General features: G+C 38.5%; 2 protein-coding genes across 2 annotated transcripts; both read right to left on the minus strand.

Annotated features, from left to right (window-relative positions):
• Nucleotides 1–2,474: 2,474 nt before the first annotated feature.
• LOC139736145 (arylsulfatase-like) lies at nucleotides 2,475–10,370 on the minus strand. Its single transcript, XM_071646874.1, has 7 exons — nucleotides 9,986–10,370; nucleotides 8,247–8,396; nucleotides 7,382–7,494; nucleotides 6,439–6,661; nucleotides 5,925–6,089; nucleotides 4,853–5,511; nucleotides 2,475–2,555 (listed from the first exon to the last, which is right to left on the minus strand). The coding sequence occupies exons 1-7, from the start codon at nucleotides 10,368–10,370 to the stop codon at nucleotides 2,475–2,477; spliced, it is 1,776 nt and encodes a 591-aa protein (XP_071502975.1).
• Nucleotides 10,371–15,363: 4,993 nt separating this feature from the next.
• LOC139736146 (arylsulfatase-like) lies at nucleotides 15,364–24,526 on the minus strand. The gene is made up of 6 exons (XM_071646875.1): nucleotides 24,154–24,526; nucleotides 23,533–23,682; nucleotides 17,907–18,019; nucleotides 17,122–17,344; nucleotides 16,442–16,606; nucleotides 15,364–16,058 (listed from the first exon to the last, which is right to left on the minus strand). The coding sequence occupies exons 1-6, from the start codon at nucleotides 24,524–24,526 to the stop codon at nucleotides 15,364–15,366; spliced, it is 1,719 nt and encodes a 572-aa protein (XP_071502976.1).
• Between the last annotated feature and the right edge of the window lie 862 nt (nucleotides 24,527–25,388).

The following is a 25,388-nucleotide window of genomic DNA, read 5'->3' on the forward strand; positions in this document are numbered from 1 at the left end:
CAGTGAATTCCAGTAATTTGGACCAGTTTAGCTAAAATCGTTCGAAGAAGTGGTTATTGAAAATTATTGGAGCGTCGAGTGGAGCACTGATTTTTGAGGAATATAAGATTGAAAAAAGAATAAGCGAGAATAAACTGTTCTTTTACATGTACACGAATTGACCTTGTAGTAAAATGACAACAATTCATTGATTTTAAATACTTTAATAGAGACGAAAAATTCATTTGTATGAAAACGTGTGTAAGAATAGCATATTTATGATACGGAGAGCTTTCTTTTGCCCAAATAGAACTCTGTTCAGAAGCGTTTAATGAGCATTGCCAGAAGCTCAAATTTCATAATTAATAAATCTAAGGCAATATCAAAGAGGGGGATAACGCAATTAACATTTTTTGATAAATATGAAATTTTAACATGTTCATATATAACGTTTTACGGGAAATGATTTTGCAAATATGATCAATTTGTTTTCTTTATACAATCATATCCCACAATGTGTATGAATGTGTTGGAACAATTCGCATGATTATGACATATTGCCATTTTTTATATATATTATATTATATATATATATATATATATATATATATATATATATACGTACAGTTTGTATGGAAACGGAATGCAGAAAGAAAATTAACTGACTGGATACGTATTTTCCAAGAGAGTTTATCATCTACAATCAGACAATAATACCAAGAAATTTGAAATATGATGCACTTTTCAAAGTAAAATCGTAACTATTTTTGATCTAAAAATGAATAATTTACTTTTTGTTTTGTTTAAAATTCAGTGATAATTGATTAACTCTGACCAAGCTAGTCACTTTTCCCAATTCAAAAATCATTGATATAAATAATGAATGATATAGGGACGGCCCTGAAAGACTTCCCTGGGGAATCCCTCATTTAACTTCCCTGATAAATGAATTACTATTTTTTAATGTAACAAATTGTCTTCTTTTAGCTAAATAAGTCTTGAACCACTCCAAGGCGTTCCCATTGTATTTCAAGGTGCGGTAACGTGTAGAGTAAAAAGTATTATTAATTGTGTCGACTAGGCCTTCGAGAACATAGAAAAGTCTAAAGAAATACTAATTGAATGAGAACTGTGGTCAGTTGCATTAAAATGAAGAACTGCATGAATAGTAATGAATATGCTTTTGTCAAAAAACTTATTTTATCAGCATAGAAATTATGCGTATAATTCCCTCAAATTTCCGACTTCTATATATATACAGCTGCAACCCCTATTTTCAAAATTCTAACTATGTTTTTCATTATCTAATTCTGAAAATATGTTGCCGCTCTTATACAACCTTCCCTGATATTTGCTTCACTAAAAAAATATTTTTCTTGTGCGAAATTGTACAAAAATCAAATATTTTCCTTTACACAAATAATCCTTGTTACTGAATAAGATTTGATAGATCTTCCCTGCTTGAAAATTCATGTGATTCTCAATTTTTTTCTGAATAAAGCAACAGTGTTGAAAGCTTTAATAATCTGCAATCATATTTAGACAAACTTACACCATTTCTCGAACGCTTCACCCGACCCTTCATATATTAGGACCTATCACCTACGAAAGATCGTGTAACGAGACCACCCAACGTGAACGCGATCATCACCCGATGGAACAAAGTAAGCCCAGCCTTTCTGAAACCCAGGGTTTATCGGTGGAAAAAGAAGCGCAAAAGTAGAAACAGTGTAGATTTTGTCATTCCAAGCAGTATAGACTTTCCCCAATTTTTCGTATGCTTTCATTCTCATTAAATTCCCTCTGCCTAAAAGATGGACAATATTGAAAGAAGTGAAAATAAATCCTTTGAATTGCATTGGATTTTGTATACTACATTGCACCATTGAATAGTCTATCCTATAATTTTCGTGATTTATGTGAAATGATATTAGTTCTACCACATATCTGCTATCGCCTTCTCTGGAAAGTCAAAATTACTGTATCCAGGGCGTATTTCTAGAGTGCAAAAAGGCTGTAAGATGCAACAAAATAGTTAAAAATCTTCAGAAGTATCATCGTAATTATCTAAACAATTCATCAACTTCAGGTCATGTGTAAAAATGTAGTGTACAATGATATACCCTGATCCTCTCTTTTATTTCGTACTTCATAATGTTGTTTAATATCCCTTCATATATCTCCACAAATATATATGTAATATCACCTCAAAGACATGTCACGAAAATGGGCAATTGACGTTATACATTTTGGTTTATATAAAATCTTGCCTGCCATTGTATATGATATATTCTTCACTTACATGACTCTTCATTGACAGAAATAGACTTTGCACGCAAACAATTCACACACAAGCTATTAAAGTCACACGCATGTGAAAACCACGGTATTCAAATTCCTCAGAAAGTAGGAATCTTTAAGCATTTCGATTTCTACTTTGGTCTGTTCTCCAATCATCCCTTGGTGTGAGCTAGACAGAGCAAAATGATGGTAAATCAACAGAACTTATAATTTTGTATAATGCATGTCATTATCTCCTTGCAATCTCCATTTTTGGTGTCGCCATTCTTTATAGACTATACTTTTTGGTTTTGCTGTATATCATTTGTTTTTCTTTCGTCGAACTATATCCTCTTCTGAGAATATTCTCGAGTTTCTGTTTGATTCATATGTATATATATATATATATATATATATATATATATATATAGTGTGTGTGTGTGTGTGTACGTGTGTGGAACACGTACACACACACTATAGCTTCTGACCACACGAGCAAAGAGAGTTAAGGGTTTGGGACGAACACCGATCTAGGGCTTTCAATAGCTCAGTCGGTAGAGCACCGGTCTAGTAATCCGGAGGTCTCGGGTTCGAATCCCGATGAAAACCCATTTTCTTTGCTCAAAGTTTTCACTATATATTCATTATTTGTTTCTGGTCAGTTTTCCCTTTCTTGTTTCAATATATATATATATATATATATATATATATATATATATATATATATATTATATATCGAATTCTTAGAAATCTTAGAATGAAGACCAATTTAATACTCACGGACACACATTCACCAAACCCGTATACCAACACTCACACTCACTCCTGTCTGCCTCCCCCTTTCTCTCACTGGCTCTCTTTCTCTCTTCGAATTTATACTGATGGGGAAATGGGATTTTAATATATGACATATGATAAGTAGCAGGGAACCGTTTTTTCTGTCATTCAAGTTCTGTTCACCTAAATTGTGCCTTCGAAATATTTTGATTTGTGTTGATTTGATACATATATATATATATATATGTATATATATATATATATATATATATATATATATACAGTATACATATATATATATGTATATATATAGTATACATGTGCTTATATATGTATATATATATATATATATATATATGTATAATGTATATAAGCACATATATACTGTATATATATTTATGTATATATATATATATTATATACATTATATATATATATACATAATGTACATATACATATCTTTCTATATACATACATGTATATCATTATCATCAGTTATGAGCTCTTCAAGGCAGTATCTACTAAAGAAGATGCTCGCATTTGAAATAAATCAGTGTTTGGGCAGGAAGGTATATCTTTCTCTCAGACAATTACTCTGTGATGATTTTCTGACATGGATGCATGGTGTTTACTCGTTCGTTTGTTTTCATATTTCCTTTTAGCATGATCCAATATGTTGCATTAAAGTCTATGCTCAGGAAAGGGTCAGTCATTGACTGATGTGTTTTGGTTTTCTAAAAAGAAGTCCTTTTTGCATGTCTAATTTTCATTTTCTTTTCGTTGAATAAACCGTCATTAATTGTCACATTCGCAGAATATTTGTCAGAGTTACAGTGCCAATATAACAATAATCTTGACCATACCAAAGTATGTCATATACAACTCATGTTTTATTCTGAAACAGACAAAATTCTGTCACAATTAGAATTCACACTTTAGTGACTTTTTTGTCATATAGGCGTTATTCACTTCCTTTACTAAGTGTTATTAATTATCTGGTCTCAACTTCTCATCCCCTGTATGGTTGTTATTCACAAAACACTAATTATTCGGGACTTTACACAGACAAACAAGTTTGCTTTTATGAAGGTTCAGCCACACTTCCTTTTGTACAACCCAAATTGTAATTTTGCTTGTTATCATTGAAATTACCATGTGCATTCTATATAATTTCTTCCACTTGATAGATTTGATGCAACATCACATGAGAAGAATGAAATAAACTGAAACTGAAACTGAATAAAGATAGCAAAGTTAAACATTAGAAAATACTCTGAAACATAGAAACATGCACCATATGTAGCATGCACACTTGCGTATTCACTGCATGAAGCATTCTTTTATGTGACACAAACACATATCTAAAACTGTTCGTGGACGCAGATATAATGCACAAACCTTTTCCATCTCTCTTTTTTTCTTTTTTTTTTCTCTAGTTTCTTTGACATTCTACTCATAGCACATCGTATCACGAGCAAGAGGACAATGTGACCAACACGGTATTGATTGTGAACATAGCCTGTTGATTCATTTTCCTTTGCTCTTCCTAAACATTTCTCATTTTGCTGAGTTTGTAAAATACATGTTCTGCATGTTGCGCTCTGTCACCATTTTCATTCATCCTTCCACCTTGTTTTTGTATTTCGGAAAACACGTACTCTGTAGTAGAAATGAAAACAAATCAATTTATAAGAAAAAAACAATCATTTCAATGATTTGGAAGGATTTTGGTCATTCAGGGAAAAAATGAAACGGCACGTCATTTTGTGTTTCGTCTCATTCATGGCATCTTTACATGGAGGCTGTGCCTTGTGACGACATCAAGAAGATAGTCGTAACACTCGGGAACGCCTGGCTTGTAATCGAAGTTGCAGACACAGTTGGTTTCCTTGTTACAGCAGGGTACGATGGACTTGGTCTTATCCTGGATATCCAAGATAGAAGTACCCTTGACCAGGACAGCCTCGTGAGCTTCGATAGCAGCTTTGACCTGGTCAAGCACGTCTTCGTAACCGCATGTGCCGAGTGGGTAGGCTTCGTCGGGGTCTTTCTCGATGTCGAACAGAAGGGGTGGGTCGTGCAAGGTTACGCAGTCACCTTCGCACTCGTTGCAGAGGAAGTAGTCTTCAATGGGGAAGCCGCCATCGCATCTCTTCCCGTACTCGGGCTGTGAAAGGACGGCCTGGGTGCGGAAGTGGGCCTTGTATTTTCCGACGCGAACTGCCATCAGCTTGTCTTTGCAATAGTAGAAGAAGTTGTCGTGGGGGGATGTGGCCCCGTTTAGGATGACGTCCTTGATGTTTTTGCCATCGTAGACACGGTCAGTAGGGAGAGAGGAGCCTGCCAAGTCGGCTGCCGTAACGATGATGTCCATGGAGGTGACCAGCTCGTGGGAGACACCGGGTGTGACCATACCGGGCCAGTAGACGATGTAAGGAATACGATGACCACCCTCCCACGAGAGCGACTTCCCACCTATTTTGGTTGATAAAACAAATAAAAGCCCATTCTTCATCTAATTATCTTCCTCGGTGTATATGTCCTGTTTTGGTGTCAGGCAACATTCTTTATCTAGATTTATGGATTATACCCCGAATCGCGTTATAATAAAAAAAAAAGAATATCTTAGGGCAGAACCACACTCATTACTTCTGTTTTCTTTGTGTCCTGTTATTACAAAGTAATAGCATATTATAGTTTTCGTGTGCATTTAGTGATTACAAGCAAGCACTTAACGTTGCTTACGAAAATTTAATATATTTTTTTTAGCCTTGAATAAGATGCAACCTTGAAATTAAAGGCAGAGAACAACTTATCACTTACTTATTTATAGAAGGACAGGCTTCTTCAAACCAAATTCAATTTAATTTTAACTCTTTTGCACAAACCTTGGAAAACGTTGGCGCTGCCGCCCTCCTCACAGTACTCTCGATGTGGACCGTGATCGGAGATGAAAAAGACGATGGTGTTATCCTCGAGTTCGTTGTCTCTAAGGGTCTGCACGATGGTCTCGACACCGCTGTGCAACTCGTTTAGGTTGTCTCCATAGCGACCTGAAAGAAGGGAGAAAGACGCAGCGAAATAAGAATAAACTGGATGTTGTGATATGAGAACTTATTGTTGTTACTTTTACCGTTTTTACATGCCCTTTAAACACTTAAATAGAGTGGTAAATGCCATAACGAATCCCCGATAGGTATGTATTAGTGCTTCGACTTAGCTTTGGCAAAGGATCTGTGGGTCCGAGGCGCGTCATCACCTCTGCTGTGCCAGCACGATATCTATATCAAAATATTTTGTTTGTTTGTTTTTTGAGGGGATCATTGTAATTTGATAACCTTCCTATCGTATTGAAAAAAATCGTCATCATTACTAGTCATGAGAGCAATCTTTGCGTCTTACCGCGACGAGATGAGCAGGAGAAGTCGTCCGATGAGAAGAGACTGGTGTGCATGTGAGCGAAGGCCATGTAGAGGAAAAACGGGTTGTCGACGTTGTTCTCAATAAAGCCGACAGCATCCTGGGTGAATAGCTGGGTGAGTCCACGGTGCTCGAACGGCTGGGACACGAGGGTTGCGTTGTTGTAGAGGTAACATACGTCGGTACGGGGGAAGTCCATATGGAGCTAAATCGGAAGGTAGATAGTATTTGGTCAGCCTCGCTCAGTTTTTGCCCAAAGTGCGCTGGAACTAAATGTTGCTGCTCCTCGTTTCTTTCAATGTAAACTGTAAGCAACATTCATTGTGGGGTTCAATATGTAGTTGTTGCCATGTATCTTATTCCAAGTGTATTGGTATTTTTGTTTTCGTTGCTGGAGTTTCAAAAGGAATAGTCAAAAGTTCTCTAACATTTTTTTCCTCTTATCAATTCTTACCATAATTACCATTGCTTATTTCAATTGCAGCGCTTTGCAAAAACCTCTTAGTTACCAAAAAATGTATAAGTAGTTCTTAAATTGGCTTATTGAAGATTCAAGTTTAAGTTTATCTCTGAAGTTGCCGTACTTTTTGAAGATTTCTTCCTGACGCATGTTTGTGCAGATTACATAGTAAAAAGAAATTAAATTTAATCCTTAATTTTGATAACGAACCCACACAAAGATTCAAACTTATCCATCCAATAAGGGGAAAATCACCTTAAGGACTAAGAGACACAAGCCAAGCAGCAGGAAATAAGCTGTGGAAAAGTTTTACTAACTTTTCTAGTGGTTCTATATATATATATATATATATATATATAAATATATATATATATATTTTTTTTTTAAAGAATAAAATGGAGGAATAGAAGTTCTTTAAAGATTCGCATGTGACCGACATGAACATGAAAAAAAAAGCGTATTTACCCCAGTGTCGTCACATGCCCAGCTGTTGCCGAAGGGAAGATTGTGGCCGACGAAATCGAAGCCGTGGTTGTAAGGGAGATGAGCTCCGTCTGTTGAACTGTTTTCGTTGATACCTGGCAAGATGTAAGAAAGAGAAAGACAGGGTGAGGGATTCGTTTGTTTTAGGTTTTCGTGTCTTCTTTGTGTATATAACTCTGCAAGGCGGTCATATATAGTGATAAGCATGTAAAGCCTATTTAAGAGCAACTCATGAACTAAAAGACAACCACGAGCTATGTATAACTTGTCGTTGAAAGTTCTAGAAATTTCTTTAATTCATTTTTCCCCATTCTGTTTAATTCATTTGACTAAAAATGTTTCCTCCTTTTCTTGTCTCTTCTTTGTATTTTTGGGACAAAATTAGCTCGATTTTGTCTGGGTCGAGTCGGAAATAGTTTAGCTATTTGCTTTTGTTTGCTAGTGGCATGAATGGCGATTGATAGATAGGGACATATCAGTTTGTCAAGAAACTTTATTTAGTTTTTTTTAATAACTTGCATGCACACAGATCTGTAATGTGGTTGAAATAGAAAACATCCTCTAATTTATCCCTGTAAACCGAAATCAGAATTTACGAAAGACTATCTTACGCGATGGCGTACTGTAGTCCTTTGAAACAAATGTGGACATAATCGTGATCATGCCAACAACCCTCTTTATCGACCTCACCACTGGAATCACACCTCGAATGACAATGCTAGCTTTCGATTTTCCAACCATCGATGCTTAAACTTTACAACATGACGCAAATTGTTTGCAAAACTCGGTGACTGGACTTGACCACATCATCAGGCTGTTGCACATCATACTGCTTCGGTGAACTCACCGAGATGCCATTTGCCAATCATGCCGGTGGTGTAGCCGCTTGCCTTGACGGCCTCGGCTATGGTGACTTCGCTCTTCGGCAAACCAGTCTTGGTCCATGGCAAGAAGACACGGGTGTTACCGTACACACCAGTCCTGATCGGGAGACGGCCTGTTGTAAAAAGGGAGAGACAGAATCTTGATCAGTGTAGATAGTTATTAAAGTCTACATAAGTCTACATGTTGAGGTACTGTAGTCTAATTACATAATAAGATTCTCGACCCTCGTTCGCAGGACGAACCCAGGTTCAAGTCCTGTTCCGTGTTTACGTCCGTTGATAAAACGTTTTTACCAACAATGTCCCTCACGACGAGCATGTATAAACGGTGTTAATGAGTAGCAACGCAAGAGTAATGATAATGACAGGTCCCTCGACTGTACATAACAGTGCTAATACTAAAGAGACTGCCCTGGACACATATCTACATTTTATCATCGCCATTATTGATTTATGTAATATTTTAATCATGTGAAATACAATAATCATATGCATGGACGTCCGTTGTATATATTATATTTATTGCACTGGTTTAAAGGTTGTCCTAGTGTTCTCTTCATTCGATGGGGCATCTTCAATACAAGTATTCGTTCATTGATCAGGAAGAGGGGCCATATACTCATAAACGAGCTAATCCAGGAACCCATTCAATTTCTTCTTTCGAGGAAATCAAAAGGGACTTCTTTCGCAAAATATCTTGTGTGATGAAAACGCTCGCATCCGGTTTAATTCAAACTCTGGATTTCCTGTTACAGGGTAAATGCTTTCCTGGAAACGATTTAAATACTCGCCATATCCACTATGTAATATTATAGAGAAAGAAAGGCAAAGAGAAGTAAAAACAGATTAACTTTAGGAGAAACACCAGCAGTCCAAAATGTTTAACAAAAAATATCTTTAATGGGAAATTATGAAGTTTCTATGAAACACACATTCTGCATTGTGGTTGTGAAAAATAAAAATCGACAAAGAAGAAATAGCAGGTCTACAACTGGCACACAACGGCAGTTTTGTTGTGTACGAATGAAATAGGAAGGTAACATGAGGTACTCCGGAAAATGTGCTTGAAACCTATTGATATTGCTGTCACCCTTCTGCGAAAGTTGAAGAATACGAAATTGAATATTGCTTAAAAAACACACACACATATGCACACACTCACACACACACACACACACACACATACAACCCACACTGGAGCCGCTACTCTATTCGCACAAAACATACTGAGAACATAAAGAAATGTAAACTTTATTCGGTTATTAGTAAAGCCTTTTATTAAGAAACAAGAAAGAAAAGAAAAAGAATGCATTGTCATGAGTAAGTATGTTCTATTATACTAGTCAGGAAAGTTGGATACAATCTATCAATGAATTAATGTCCTCACGTGCCAAATGAAACATCATCTTGTTCATGCGGCTGAAAGGTTTCTCACTTAATTCATTTACTGTTTTAATTTTACTGAAAAAAAGGAGCCCTTGTTATGAGACTTCATCACAAACAGAGATAAGAAATACAAATTTACCATCAAATCGAACGTCATAGAATTATTTAAAGATTCACTACAGCAATTCCAAATCACAGAAAGTTGGACCAAATAGTCCAAATTTTATAATTATTACGAGCTGATGCATGTCTCAGCAGGGTTTAACCCAGCCTTCATTAACGAGAAAAATAAGTCATTATTGTCTACAATGCTTACCCGTCATGATGGCAGATCTACTAGGTGTGCAGACGGAGTCGCCAACGTACCCGTTGGTGAACCTCAGACCAGCTACGGCCAACTCGTCGATGAAGCCGGGCTCCTGGGTGGGATGACCATACGACGTCAGGTCTCCGTAGCCCATGTCGTCGGCAATCAGGAGGACGATGTTGGGCTTGTCCATCGGGTCTCGATCAGCCCCTGACGGCCCACCCCCTAGCAGGCCTGTGAGAATTTGCAGCCAGTCCGGATAGTCATCGCCGATCTCGTTATGGATAGCGTCGATGATGGTCTGTGGGAGGTCGGCGATGCCGGTCACGTTCAAGCTCTGCTGGCCATTGACAAGCCCAACGAGCAGCGTCAGACTAAGTACAAAAAACTTCATCCTGAGTTCCTTTCACCAGGAGCAAGACGAAAGATGATCTACCCAAATATTTCCTGTAGATTATATAGGATTCTTGGTCATGATTTTTTTCCCTTATCCAGTGCTTGTTCTATTGTTATTTTAATGTAATGTCAGAGACCTAGAGGTATCACAGGTTTTTTTGTTTTTTCCGTCTTAAATCTAATCATGTAATCCCTTCAATATGACCACAAGCCTAGTACTGACGCGTAACAAACGAATGGCCTGTGTAAAATACTCCCTTTGTTCACCGGAAAAACAGATTGCCGTCTTCAAATCCGAAAACACATGACATGCATCTACGAAAGCATGAAGCGTTTCTTTTTTAATGATTTTACTGCTCTTTCGTGTCTATCCGATCGTTTTGGGTGCAACAGCTTAAGTATCTAGTCCATCACGTGTTCTGCGCATCCTATGCTTTAAAAAGGGGGAGTTATGATGTAGCTTGGCTCCAAGTGGAAGACACAAATCAGAGAAAGAGAAGAATAGGGATGGAGATTTTGCCTTTTTTTATCGAGTCAAGCAATCAAAAGCAGCACTGGATAACTCCGAAACACGCTGTGCAACAGGCAGTGCAGATCAATGCAGTTTTATTTTTCTTGTATACAGGTGCTAAGATGTACGACAAGGAACAAAATCACATCCCTTACACTTTACGTGAACCGACAGATTGTATTGGGCGATTTGGCTATACTGAAATTGCAGTTCGGAGAGGGGAGGGGCTAGGAACAGTTACCATCCCCCCCCCCCACACACACACACACCTATGAAAATGTTGTGGGACAAACATATAATTTCGGAGGTGTTGAATCATCTTTTTACCTTTTTATTTTGATCGAAAATTGTTCCTTTGATTTATTTGATTTATTTTCTTCCAACATAATTTCTTGCATAAATCAAGATTCTTTTAAGTAATATCACATAGAATATCAGTATCCAGATTACAGTATACATGGTTCTAAGAAAGAAAATGAATGCGTAAATTAACTCCATAAACAAACAAAAAATTATCATATCATCAAATTTCCAAATGATCACCTGAGGAGAAATTATACAGAAGGACTGCTACTAGAAGCAAATACTTGAACACGTTGCATACCAGGAAACCCAATTTCATAATATACATATTTGATTTAGCAGAATGAAGAAATACTACTGAACATACAAATGCATCTTTTATATTCTATAGTGTATCAATAATAATAGAAATACAGTGAATTATGATTATGATGACAACAGGGTGATGATGAGGAAAAAAAGAATGTGATAATGAAGATGAAAGTGATGGTGGTGATGATGAAGGTAATGGGAAGGAAATTGAATGGTAGGCACATTAACATTGTGTACATCTAATTCTCCAAATATTTTACCCACCTTGTTCAGCAGATGAATTTCATTTCTGATAGAGCGATTTCTCCCCCATGGGGGAGGGAGACACATCATCCCTCGCTCGGTCCCTTTCTGCATATTGTTAGAAAAATTCCCACATATTTCATCATAAGCGTGCGCTAGATTTCTCGTTTAGATTAAAAATTGACTAAGTTCCCTCAGATAATATTTGAGGGGATGTCCCCTTCCAGTCATCCCTCTCATAGATGTCAGGGAAGGGGGAGGGGTGGTGCTACTCCTCCTCACCTTCTCCACTGCGCTCCGTTTTCTCTCACATATCACCCAAGTTTTACCCCCCCCCCCCCCCCCCAATGAATAGGGATCAATACCCCGCGAGATTAGCCTCTAACCACTGGCAGAAACCTTTCAATCATTTTCAGCAAATCAAGTTCCCACAGATTAAATGCTAAAAATTCAAATGGTATTTGCCTAAAGAAACGTACAACAAATTGTCAATGTAGAGGTTAAGTATATGTATATATATATATATATATATATATATATATATGATTGTTGTCTTGCGGTGATGTTTTTGAATTGTTGGAATCTACTCATCCAGAGAGGTTGGCACCGAAACAATTCACGACTTTTGAACGGATTATCTGATTTCCCTCAGATTTCACTTATATTCCAATATATACGGTATTGTATCAATTCACTTGATATAAATCCAAATTGTCCAACACTCTTGACTTTATGTATGATATTAATACTTTTTTTTCGTTTTGTTGTTATTTTTTAGAAATCCCACAATGAAGATACATTCAACACCCACGGACACACACATTCACCAAACCCATATCCACACACACTATCTCTTTCTATAGGCCTATCTCTTTCTATCTGTTTTCTATTCTCCCCTTGCTTTCACGAAAATCACCAGTACATAAGTCATGTACTCTTCTATAGAGATGATGTATTCTCAAATTTGGTGCTCACATTAAGAGCATATCGGAGTGTAGTAAAAGGGCAAATCTTTGGGATCATCCCACGAGACCAACGCTCACGAGCCGTACAGCCCACGAGTTCGACGCTAGGCAGACAGGCCCGTGAAGTCGACACTATAGGTAAAAACAGCCAACGAGTTTGACATTCCAACCCGAGGTTTAATTTGTCCGTCTCGTTGGCCGTGTTTGCTCAGTGTCGAACTCACGGGCTACATGACTCATGGGCTGTATGGCTCGTGGACTGTAGGACTCGTCGGTTTCTGTGCCTTATAGCTTTCTGTAAGACAATTTAAAGACTTGATTTTGATTTGATTTGATTTGATTTATTGGTTTCTGTGTCATCATTGTAGATACTCACATTCACGTACAGACATAAATCTGATAACATATATATATATATATATATATATATAAGTATTTTCTTGTTCATTGCCTGTGTACAATGCACATGTACAATGTACAGCAAAAGTCCAACAAAACATACAATGGATAATACAGAGGGGCTACAGCATAAGCGTAGCTTGATCTGTGGATGATCCGTGTAGAATAGGGTAAAACACTTTCTGGTGTGACAAAAATGAATGTTTGCTTGTTTGTTTGCTGGTTGGTTGGTTTGTATTTTTCCTTTAGCATGACCGAATGATAATTTGAGGAATTAAAGTCTATACTAAGATCCATAAAGTGTCAACAGCTGCCTGACACTAGAAAAAGTTTTAAGTTCATTTTTAATTTCAATATCCTTATCTTGGTGATCTCACACCGATGTTTTGTTTTCCGAAAACAAAATTTTAAAGTTGACTGATCTTTGCTATTATTATCTTGGCCAATTTATGTACAAACTCAGTAAAATGGTTAAGTTTAAGTTCTTTTAAGAATTTGAAGAAAAAATTTGCGATTGTTTTCAAGAATTTATCAGAGTTTCATTTCGAAAAACCATATCTTTGTTATAATATTAATATCATGAAGCTGTAGAATTATGCTGATCCTTTAATTGTTGCAAGAAACTGGAAATCCAACTTTATTTCATGTTCAAATCAAGCAATCACTGCTGAGCGACTCCAACCATACATTAACACTCGTCTTGTTGCAGTTTTCTATCTTTTTTTAACTCCCCACCACGTGATCAGTTTATCTCTCTCTCTCTCTCTCTCTCTCTCTCTCTTTCCCCTCTCTTTCTGCATATTATAGCGACTTAGTGTAGGGATTTGTCCAGGATATTTGTTTTGGGTTATTTAGGTTTCCATATCTAAGTTTCTCTTGTTATTTCGATTTTAATGTAGAACAGTATATCAATCAAATAATTTTTTGTGTTACATGTAGGGGAATGCACCCTACGAGCACTGCTTGTTAGCATTCCTCCCCATTTCCAGCATTTCCGGACACTTGAAATATTCTGTAAACTTTTCTTTTGTTATATATCTTGATGTAATTTATGTATTACATTTCTGTAGAATATTTACATGTTTCTGTTGGAAATGGAAAATGAATGAATGAATGAATCGTTGAAGAAACTGTCTTTAAGACTGCGAATTTAGTGAGTACTGTGACACACACAGTCATAATTGTGCAGCATGCGCACCTCCACAAACTTCCGATGTTGACTGCATTACACAACCTCCTATGTGACAGACAAACACCTCAAAACTTTCGTGGACACACAGAAAGAAAACATACAAACATTTTCTATTCCGATGCGAGTTTCTTTACTTTGTCTCCCTCTACAAATTGAATTTGTTAAGATCGCAACTGCTGCTCTGTAAATTAACAAACATGTCGGAAAAAGGAACCAGTGGGACTTGAACCTGTCATCTACTTTTAATAGTTTGTAGAGGGAGACAAAGTAAAAAAACTCGCATCTGATCCTTCACCCCTCTGAATAATATCTTTCTTTCATTTAATTTGCCTTGTCCGCCTTGGACTACTTAACATAACAATGTCGGAATTTCGGAGCTTGGTTATTTGTTCCTTGGTCATCGTCTCACTACCGGCAACCAGGGACAGCCTGGTGGTAGTGTCGCTGCCTGGAAAGCAGTAGATGACAGATTCGAGTCCCACTGGTTCCTTTCTTCCGACATGTTGTTAATTTACAGATCAGCAGTCGCGATCTTAACCAATTTAATTTGTCGAGGGAGACAAAGTGAAGAAATTCGCACCTGAACCTTCATCCCGCTGAATAATATCTTTCTTTCATATTCTTTCTTATATCTCTGTGTCTTTCCTCGTCTTCTCGTTAGTCAATTTTGCAATGTTAAGTTCATTCATACCATCTCTTTTCACGTGCAAGAAGACAATGAGACAAAATATAAAGCATTGATTGTGAACATACCACATTTATTTTTCATTTGTTTTTCATAAACATTTCATTATTGCCGAGTCCATAATAAAAATTTAGTTATGCATGCTCAGCTCGTTCACTTTCGATGCGAGGTTATTGATATACCAATTTTGCACCGTAAAGAATACGGCCCGGAACCAATTCCATGCAATATTCGACCTTTTTTCTTTATTACAAAGAATGCATACCCTACAAAAGAACTAAAAAAAGATCAATTTCTAAAAATCTGTTGTCATTTCAAAAGGAGGATTCTGGTCATTCAAAAAGATATTCAACCGATACATCATTTGGTATTTCGTCTCATTTAAGGCAGCTTCACGCCGAGGCTGTGCCTGGTGACAACATCAAGAAGATAGTCGTAACACTCGGGAACACCTGGCTTGTAATCGAAGTTGCAGACACAGTTGGTTGACTTGTCACAGCAGGGCACGATGGATTTGGTCTTATCCTGGATGTCCAAGATAGAAGTACCCTTGACCAGGACAGCCTCGTGAGCTTCGATAGCAGCTTTGACCTGTTCAAGCACGTCTTCGTAGCCGCATGTGCCGAGTGGGTAGGCTTCGTCGGGGTCTTTCTCGATGTCGAACAGAAGGGGTGGGTCGTGCAAGGTCACGCAGTCACCTTCGCACTCGTTGCAGAGGAAGTAGTCGTCGATGGGGAAGCCGCCATCGCATTTCTTCCCGTACTCGGTCTGTGAAAGGACGGCCTGGGTGCGGAAGTGAGCCTTGTATTTTCCGACGCGAACGGCCATCAGGTTGTCTTTGCAATAGTAGAAGAAGTTGTCGTGGGGGGATGTGGCGCCGTTCAGGATGACGTCCTTGATGTTCTTGCCATCGTAGACACGGTCAGTAGGAAGAGAGGAGCCTGCCAAGTCGGCTGCCGTGACGATGATGTCCATGGAGGTGACCAGCTCGTGGGAGACACCGGGTGTGACCATACCGGGCCAGTAGACGATGTAAGGAATACGATGACCACCTTCCCACGAGAGGGACTTCCCACCTGTTACGGTTGACAAAACAAATAATGTCCACTTCATCACCTGCTCTTTCTTTTCTTTACAGATAATCTTAGTTGATGTATGGTTTGTTACATCAACTCACGTTGTAAAGAAGTTCATGTTTAACTCATGAGGCAGAGACACGTTCATAACCTAGTCTAGCATTGAAGTGATCTCTGCTTTCTTTGTTTCGTCTTATCCAGAGCTTGTAGCAGGGACTTGTCATGATGCAATACTGGTTAAAAAAATGAACAGGTGGATTTAAATTTGAATGATTGAAATAAGACGTAGCGCTCGCAAAGGCAGGTATAAAGAAGTTCTTATTCAAAGAAGAACATATTTATTCAAACCGAATTCAATTCACTTTTAACTCTTTTGCACAAACCTTGGAAAACGTTGGCGCTGCCGCCCTCCTCGCAGTACTCTCGATGTGGACCGTGATCGGAGATGAAGAAGACAATGGTGTTGTCCTCGAGTCCGTTATCTATCAGGGTCTGCACGATGGTCTCGACGCCACTGTGCAACTCGTTCAGGTTGTCTCCATAGCGACCTGAGAATAAGAAGAGAGAAACAGTAGAAATAACATAAACCTGATGTTGCGATATGAGAACTTATGTCCCTGACTTTTCTTCCATTTTTTTGGGTGCCCTTTGAGCACTCAAACAGGGCGGCAAAGGACATATCAATACCCTATCTTGATCTTATCATTATTACTTACGCTGAGCATTGGTTAAGTATAACAGTTACTGCACTCGAGAGATCAACGCCATGGCTGAAGAGTTATGTTTGAGGTCCGGTACAAATTTCGCTACATCCTTTTGTTTGTATTCGATGTAATCTTGATTGTAAGATGGTTGAAGCAGTTCGTGATATGAGTGAATAGTTGCATGGAGAAAAAAATGACTCCACGTATTTTGTATATTACATTATATATATATATATATATATATATTGTTGTTCTCTTTTTTCTGGAGGGGGGGGGGGGGTCACTACTATTTGACATCCTTTTCACGTTGCTATATGGAGTCGATATCATTAGACATGAGTACTATTTTTAGGTCTTACCGCGGCGTGATGAGCAGGAGAAGTCGTCCGATGAGAAGAGACTGGTGTGCATGTGAGCGAAGGCCATGTAGAGGAAGAACGGGTTCTGGACGTTGTCCTCGATAAAGCCGACAGCATCCTGAGTGAAAAGTTGGGTGAGTCCACGGTGCTCGAACGGCTGGGACACGAGGGTTGCGTTGTAGTAGAGGTAACAGACGTCGGTACGGGGGAAGTCCATATGGAGCTAAATCGGAAGGTGGATAGTATTTGGTCAGCCTCGCTCAGTGTCTGCCTAAACTGCCCAGTAACTTTATATATAAATTTCGTGGCTTCTGATTTCTTGCCATGTAAACTGTTAGCAACATTCATTGTGGGGTTTTGTTTATTTCAGTTTCTCCATTTTCCGAAAGCCTTTCAGTTGGAAAGATTTTATAAGTAGCTCTTGAATAGGCAACACATTATCAAAGATTGAAGTTCGTGTTTACCTCTAAAGTTGGAAAATATTTTGTATTTTTTTCCTGATTTTGTACAGATTATGATATTAGCATGACAATTTCAATCTAATCTTTAATTTTGATAAAGGACCCACACAAAGTTACGGGAATATCAATCTAATTAGGGAAAATATGACTTTCTGCGGAAAAATTATTCCAGAATTTGATGGTATTGGAGGTATAAGTCAAACAGCAGGAAATGCATTGGGGATAAGGTCTTGCTAGTTTTTTTCTTGTTGTTTTTATTTTTCTGGTGACCAGAACAGAGTTCTTAAAGAATCCCATGTCCACATCAGAAAAAGGCGTATTTACCCCAGTGTCGTCACATGCCCAGCTGTTGCCGAAGGGAAGGTTGTGGCCGACGAAGTCAAAGCCGTGGTTGTAGGGGAGATGAGCTCCGTCACTTGAAGTGTTTTCGTTGATCCCTGGCCATGATGGAAGAGATATATAGAGAGAAAGTGAGATGAATTCGTTTGCTTTAGATTTTTGTGTCTTCTTTGAGTACACAATGCTGCAGAGTGGTCATCAAAATAAAAATAATAAACAAATCTAATGTCTATCCGTGAGCAATCCATGCTCTCAAAGACAACAACGTGCTGTTCAGGGATTGTCATTGCATGTTCTAGAAATCTTACGTTTTGTCCTGTTTATTTTGTTTCCTTTGATTATTTTCCTTTCTTCGCATGTATTCTGTTGTTGAGTAAATTAGCACAATCTTGTCTGAATCGAGTGACCGTTTTTATCAACAATGATAACACACTGCAAGATTTAGGCCCAAGATTTCTAATTGATTGAAAGGAGCTTTAGCAAAATGTGTACTTATAAAGGTAAATGGGTCACCGTCGATCATTTCCGATTTCATTGAAAGCTCTTTGAAGCTTGACAACGAACGACAGACACATCGTAAAATGTATGTGTGTTCATTTGCCCAGGGCGCGACATCAACTTTTTTTCACTGATGGTCCGTTCGGCCAAATAAAATGTGCAAAAATGAAAAAAAAAAAAAAATCGATGGCCCGAAATATAGGCCTATGTACGGAAATAAACAGAAACATAACATTCAATTTTTGAATTTTGAGTGGTCGATCGATAGCCAGAAGAAGATAGCCTTTTTTGGGAATTTGGCAGCCCGACATTGATTTTTAGTGGTCCCGGGCCACCGGACCACCGTTAATGGCGCGCATTGATGTACCTATCACAATAATATGCAGGTCAGTGAGCTGAAATAAAGCTTAGGTGCTTTTGAAATGGTGCCATGTTTTTGTATGCTAATCATGCTATCGGCAAATAATGAATAGGGACCTGCCAGGTTTGACAAGAAACTTAATTGATTTTGTATTGTATACATTCAGATAGACCTGTAATATGATTAAAATAGAAAATATCACTGATCGTCGAAAATAGAGATTAGAAGTTAAGAAAGAGGTAGGTCACATTAGCGGCATTATTGAAGTCCTTAGGAACAAATGTAGACAATGCCCACAACCTGCTCATCGGCTCATTGGAATCAAACTTCAAATGGCAATGGAGATTTTCAAACCGTTGCTTAAACTTTACAAGAGACAAACTGTTTTCAAAACTCGGTGACTGGACTTGACCACATGATGCTGCTTCGGTGAACTCACCGAGATGCCATTTGCCGATCATGCCGGTGGTGTAGCCGCTTGCCTTGACGGCCTCGGCGATGGTGACTTCGCTCTTCGGCAAACCAGTCTTGGTCCATGGCAAGAAGACACGGGTGTTACCGTACACACCAGTCCTGATCGGGAGACGGCCTGTTGTAAGAATTCAGGAGAAGAGACAGAGTGGTTGATCAGGCTTGATATAATTGATACACTGCACCATCTTAACATGTGGAATGGAATAGTGGAAATGAAATTAATTTGAACTTTGAACTTTTTTAACTTTGAACTTTTTGAACTTTGAATCATTGGCTTTCATGGCGCCCACTGCACTAATAGGTAGAGATTTGATTTTGTACACGTTTTTATCAAATTCAAAAGAAAAATTGTGCATTATAATAGAGCAAACATATAGATATTTGAAGATATAGATGTATAAAAAAGATAAAGATTGATGTACAGATACATCGACATATTTCTCTATTATTGATCAGAATATGAACAGTTCTAAACAGACCTCAACAGTCGAGATGTTATCATTGTAGTGGTTACATCTGAAAAAAAAAACCCGTGTCATCCAGCCTTAATGAGCAAGAAAACACTAAGTCGGTATCGTTTACTTACCTGTCATGATGGCTGACCTACTGGGGGTGCAGACGGAGTCGCCGACGTATCCGTTGGTGAACCTCAAACCAGCTACGGCCAGCTCGTCGATGAAGCCGGCCTCCTGAGTGGGATGACCGTATGACGTCAGGTCTCCGTAGCCCATGTCGTCGGCAATCAGGAGGACGATGTTGGGCTTGTCCAAAGGATCCCGATCTGCGCCCGACGCCCCGCCGGTCCCCATGAGAATTTGCAGCCAGTTCGGATAGTCATCGCCGATCTGCTCATGGACAGCGTCGATGACGCTCTGCGGGAGGCTCTGGGCAGTCGGGGAGCCCTGGGCATTGATAAGCCCGAAGAGCAGCGTCAAGCAAAAGCAGACGAGAGACTTCATCCTTAGTTCCTTTCACCAGAAGCACGATGAAAGATGCCCTACCCAAATATTTCCTGCAGATTATATAGGATTCCGTTCATCTGCGTTTCTCGTAAAACAATACCCTTTTCTATTTTTATTCAAATTTTATCCCAGATACCCAAGAATGCAATGGTTATTCGTCTTCTTTTTACCTCTTAACAATAATCATGTAATCTCTTCAATATTACTGCCACTTGACATGGAGGCGTACCAAACGAATGGGCCGTGTGAAAAAGTCTCTTTGTTCACTTTAAAACAGATCGTCGTCATTGAATCTCAGAAGAGATGTCACGCATCTACGAAAGCACGAAGCGTTTCTTTTTATGTTTTTACTTCTCTATCCGATCGTTTTAGATGCAACAACTTGATTATCTAGTCCATCACGTGTTACTAGCATCATATGCTTAAAGGAGGGGCGTTATGAGGTGGTTTGGCTCTAACTGGAAGAACTTAAAGGGATGCTATAGTGTTGGTGGAAATGAGGATTGGGCTCCTAATTTTTTTTTTTTTTGCGAGAAACCAAGACACCACTTGTGAAATGATATGGAACATGAAATTCTAAGAGGAATTCAAACTTTATTAAATGAAAATCGTTTTTGGAATGGCCGAGATATCCAAAAACAAAGTAAAACAAAGTGCTGCTATTAAAAGGTGGGTCCTAAATTTTATTGGGATTGCGCTTGTTTTTTTTTATATCTCAGCCATTTCCAAACCAATTGTCATTAAATATGTTTCATAATAAAAACATGTTTTCATTATCCATGTTTCATAAGAGGACTCATCAGAAATTGTTAAAAACCTAAAGCTGGGTCTCAACCAAAACTATACGATAGTTTTAAATTCGAGAAACAGAAAATAGGCGTATTAAATGCATTTGCCTGCATGTTTAAGGGAGGCAAGCAATTGTGAGAGGCCATTGATATCTGCGGAGGCCATTCAAAGACAAAATGTATTCATTTCTTGTAAACATGTACTCAGATGGATGATAATGGAACAAATTACATCCCTGCATCGCATCTGGCGGTTTGAACTACCACATGATCTGCTCCTAACAATTGACATTTCCATGTTATCTTGCGTAGAAACCTTTCAAAAATTTGAGCACATCAGTACCCCGGGGTTAATGATGAATATGGCATTGACCTGGAGATATGAATAAACAACCAAAAGTTGAAAAAAAGTCTTGTTCAGGAATGAAATGCATGGTGTCAACTTTATCTTTGTAACCAACAGCCTTTAAACATTCTGGGATACATCTGAGTTCATATTATTGTGTTTGATACTCATTAAATAATTATATTCTCTTACGTATGATGCACAATGTCAGAATTTCTAAGCATTGGCATATACAAAGTTCTGGCTTGACACTAACATTGAGAAAATGTCAGTCAAATTCTTACATGTTGCTCCTTTGATCTATTGTCAAGAGGCCTTGAAATATCCCCCTATAAAATACTTCCTGCACTTTTTTGTCAAGTTTATTGAAAAGATGGCAGATCTAGAACTTTCTTTTCTCTCATCCGAGATAATATTGATTTTGCCAAGTACCTAATCCTGCATTGTACACGAATCTCGTGATCAAGACGCCAGTTTTGGCTGCACGACTTTGACGGCCTGCGGTGCGCTTTATTACCGGATATGTCTCGGAGTTTAAGGCGATTATAACATGGTTCGCTGTGTATCGACCAACCGCAGGGTTCAATCAAGCCCACAAGGTGGCTGTTGTATGTTCAATTAACGAGACGTCACAAGGAAAGAACTTGTCCATTCTTCTACGTCATTGGCCATCGATATATGTTAATGCAACGCCCACATCATCACATGGGAAGTTTAATAGGCAGGTCGACTCCTAGCTGCATCAATGCGTGTTTCATGCCTGTCACGCCCTGGATAAAATTAGTAGTCCGTTTTATACCAGCGGCAAAGATATCTCGAAATCGTGTGTATTCACTCTGCATAAGTAGCCTCCTTTCCCCCTATACACCAGTTATATTTTAGTGTTCTGTTTTGTTTTCTTTTGTGATTATAAGATAGGACGGAATTGCGTGAAGATATTGATATATTCAGGTATAGATCTCGTAGGCATGTATATGTGTGTTCAATAATAACAACTAAAATATATAGAGAGAAAGTGAGATGAATTCGTTTGCTTTAGATTTTTGTGTCTTCTTTGAGTACACAATGCTGCAGAGTGGTCATCAAAATAAAAATAATAAACAAATCTAATGTCTATCCGTGAGCAATCCATGCTCTCAAAGACAACAACGTGCTGTTCAGGGATTGTCATTGCATGTTCTAGAAATCTTACGTTTTGTCCTGTTTATTTTGTTTCCTTTGATTATTTTCCTTTCTTCGCATGTATTCTGTTGTTGAGTAAATTAGCACAATCTTGTCTGAATCGAGTGACCGTTTTTATCAACAATGATAACACACTGCAAGATTTAGGCCCAAGATTTCTAATTGATTGAAAGGAGCTTTAGCAAAATGTGTACTTATAAAGGTAAATGGGTCACCGTCGATCATTTCCGATTTCATTGAAAGCTCTTTGAAGCTTGACAACGAACGACAGACACATCGTAAAATGTATGTGTGTTCATTTGCCCAGGGCGCGACATCAACTTTTTTTCACTGATGGTCCGTTCGGCCAAATAAAATGTGCAAAAATGAAAAAAAAAAAAAAATCGATGGCCCGAAATATAGGCCTATGTACGGAAATAAACAGAAACATAACATTCAATTTTTGAATTTTGAGTGGTCGATCGATAGCCAGAAGAAGATAGCCTTTTTTGGGAATTTGGCAGCCCGACATTGATTTTTAGTGGTCCCGGGCCACCGGACCACCGTTAATGGCGCGCATTGATGTACCTATCACAATAATATGCAGGTCAGTGAGCTGAAATAAAGCTTAGGTGCTTTTGAAATGGTGCCATGTTTTTGTATGCTAATCATGCTATCGGCAAATAATGAATAGGGACCTGCCAGGTTTGACAAGAAACTTAATTGATTTTGTATTGTATACATTCAGATAGACCTGTAATATGATTAAAATAGAAAATATCACTGATCGTCGAAAATAGAGATTAGAAGTTAAGAAAGAGGTAGGTCACATTAGCGGCATTATTGAAGTCCTTAGGAACAAATGTAGACAATGCCCACAACCTGCTCATCGGCTCATTGGAATCAAACTTCAAATGGCAATGGAGATTTTCAAACCGTTGCTTAAACTTTACAAGAGACAAACTGTTTTCAAAACTCGGTGACTGGACTTGACCACATGATGCTGCTTCGGTGAACTCACCGAGATGCCATTTGCCGATCATGCCGGTGGTGTAGCCGCTTGCCTTGACGGCCTCGGCGATGGTGACTTCGCTCTTCGGCAAACCAGTCTTGGTCCATGGCAAGAAGACACGGGTGTTACCGTACACACCAGTCCTGATCGGGAGACGGCCTGTTGTAAGAATTCAGGAGAAGAGACAGAGTGGTTGATCAGGCTTGATATAATTGATACACTGCACCATCTTAACATGTGGAATGGAATAGTGGAAATGAAATTAATTTGAACTTTGAACTTTTTTAACTTTGAACTTTTTGAACTTTGAATCATTGGCTTTCATGGCGCCCACTGCACTAATAGGTAGAGATTTGATTTTGTACACGTTTTTATCAAATTCAAAAGAAAAATTGTGCATTATAATAGAGCAAACATATAGATATTTGAAGATATAGATGTATAAAAAAGATAAAGATTGATGTACAGATACATCGACATATTTCTCTATTATTGATCAGAATATGAACAGTTCTAAACAGACCTCAACAGTCGAGATGTTATCATTGTAGTGGTTACATCTGAAAAAAAAAACCCGTGTCATCCAGCCTTAATGAGCAAGAAAACACTAAGTCGGTATCGTTTACTTACCTGTCATGATGGCTGACCTACTGGGGGTGCAGACGGAGTCGCCGACGTATCCGTTGGTGAACCTCAAACCAGCTACGGCCAGCTCGTCGATGAAGCCGGCCTCCTGAGTGGGATGACCGTATGACGTCAGGTCTCCGTAGCCCATGTCGTCGGCAATCAGGAGGACGATGTTGGGCTTGTCCAAAGGATCCCGATCTGCGCCCGACGCCCCGCCGGTCCCCATGAGAATTTGCAGCCAGTTCGGATAGTCATCGCCGATCTGCTCATGGACAGCGTCGATGACGCTCTGCGGGAGGCTCTGGGCAGTCGGGGAGCCCTGGGCATTGATAAGCCCGAAGAGCAGCGTCAAGCAAAAGCAGACGAGAGACTTCATCCTTAGTTCCTTTCACCAGAAGCACGATGAAAGATGCCCTACCCAAATATTTCCTGCAGATTATATAGGATTCCGTTCATCTGCGTTTCTCGTAAAACAATACCCTTTTCTATTTTTATTCAAATTTTATCCCAGATACCCAAGAATGCAATGGTTATTCGTCTTCTTTTTACCTCTTAACAATAATCATGTAATCTCTTCAATATTACTGCCACTTGACATGGAGGCGTACCAAACGAATGGGCCGTGTGAAAAAGTCTCTTTGTTCACTTTAAAACAGATCGTCGTCATTGAATCTCAGAAGAGATGTCACGCATCTACGAAAGCACGAAGCGTTTCTTTTTATGTTTTTACTTCTCTATCCGATCGTTTTAGATGCAACAACTTGATTATCTAGTCCATCACGTGTTACTAGCATCATATGCTTAAAGGAGGGGCGTTATGAGGTGGTTTGGCTCTAACTGGAAGAACTTAAAGGGATGCTATAGTGTTGGTGGAAATGAGGATTGGGCTCCTAATTTTTTTTTTTTTTTGCGAGAAACCAAGACACCACTTGTGAAATGATATGGAACATGAAATTCTAAGAGGAATTCAAACTTTATTAAATGAAAATCGTTTTTGGAATGGCCGAGATATCCAAAAACAAAGTAAAACAAAGTGCTGCTATTAAAAGGTGGGTCCTAAATTTTATTGGGATTGCGCTTGTTTTTTTTTATATCTCAGCCATTTCCAAACCAATTGTCATTAAATATGTTTCATAATAAAAACATGTTTTCATTATCCATGTTTCATAAGAGGACTCATCAGAAATTGTTAAAAACCTAAAGCTGGGTCTCAACCAAAACTATACGATAGTTTTAAA

This window comes from Diadema antillarum, unplaced genomic scaffold (assembly GCF_040938485.1).
Source record: "Diadema antillarum isolate AM-2024a unplaced genomic scaffold, OU_Dant_1.0 seq00000626_RagTag, whole genome shotgun sequence".
Lineage (NCBI taxonomy): Eukaryota > Metazoa > Echinodermata > Echinoidea > Diadematoida > Diadematidae > Diadema > Diadema antillarum.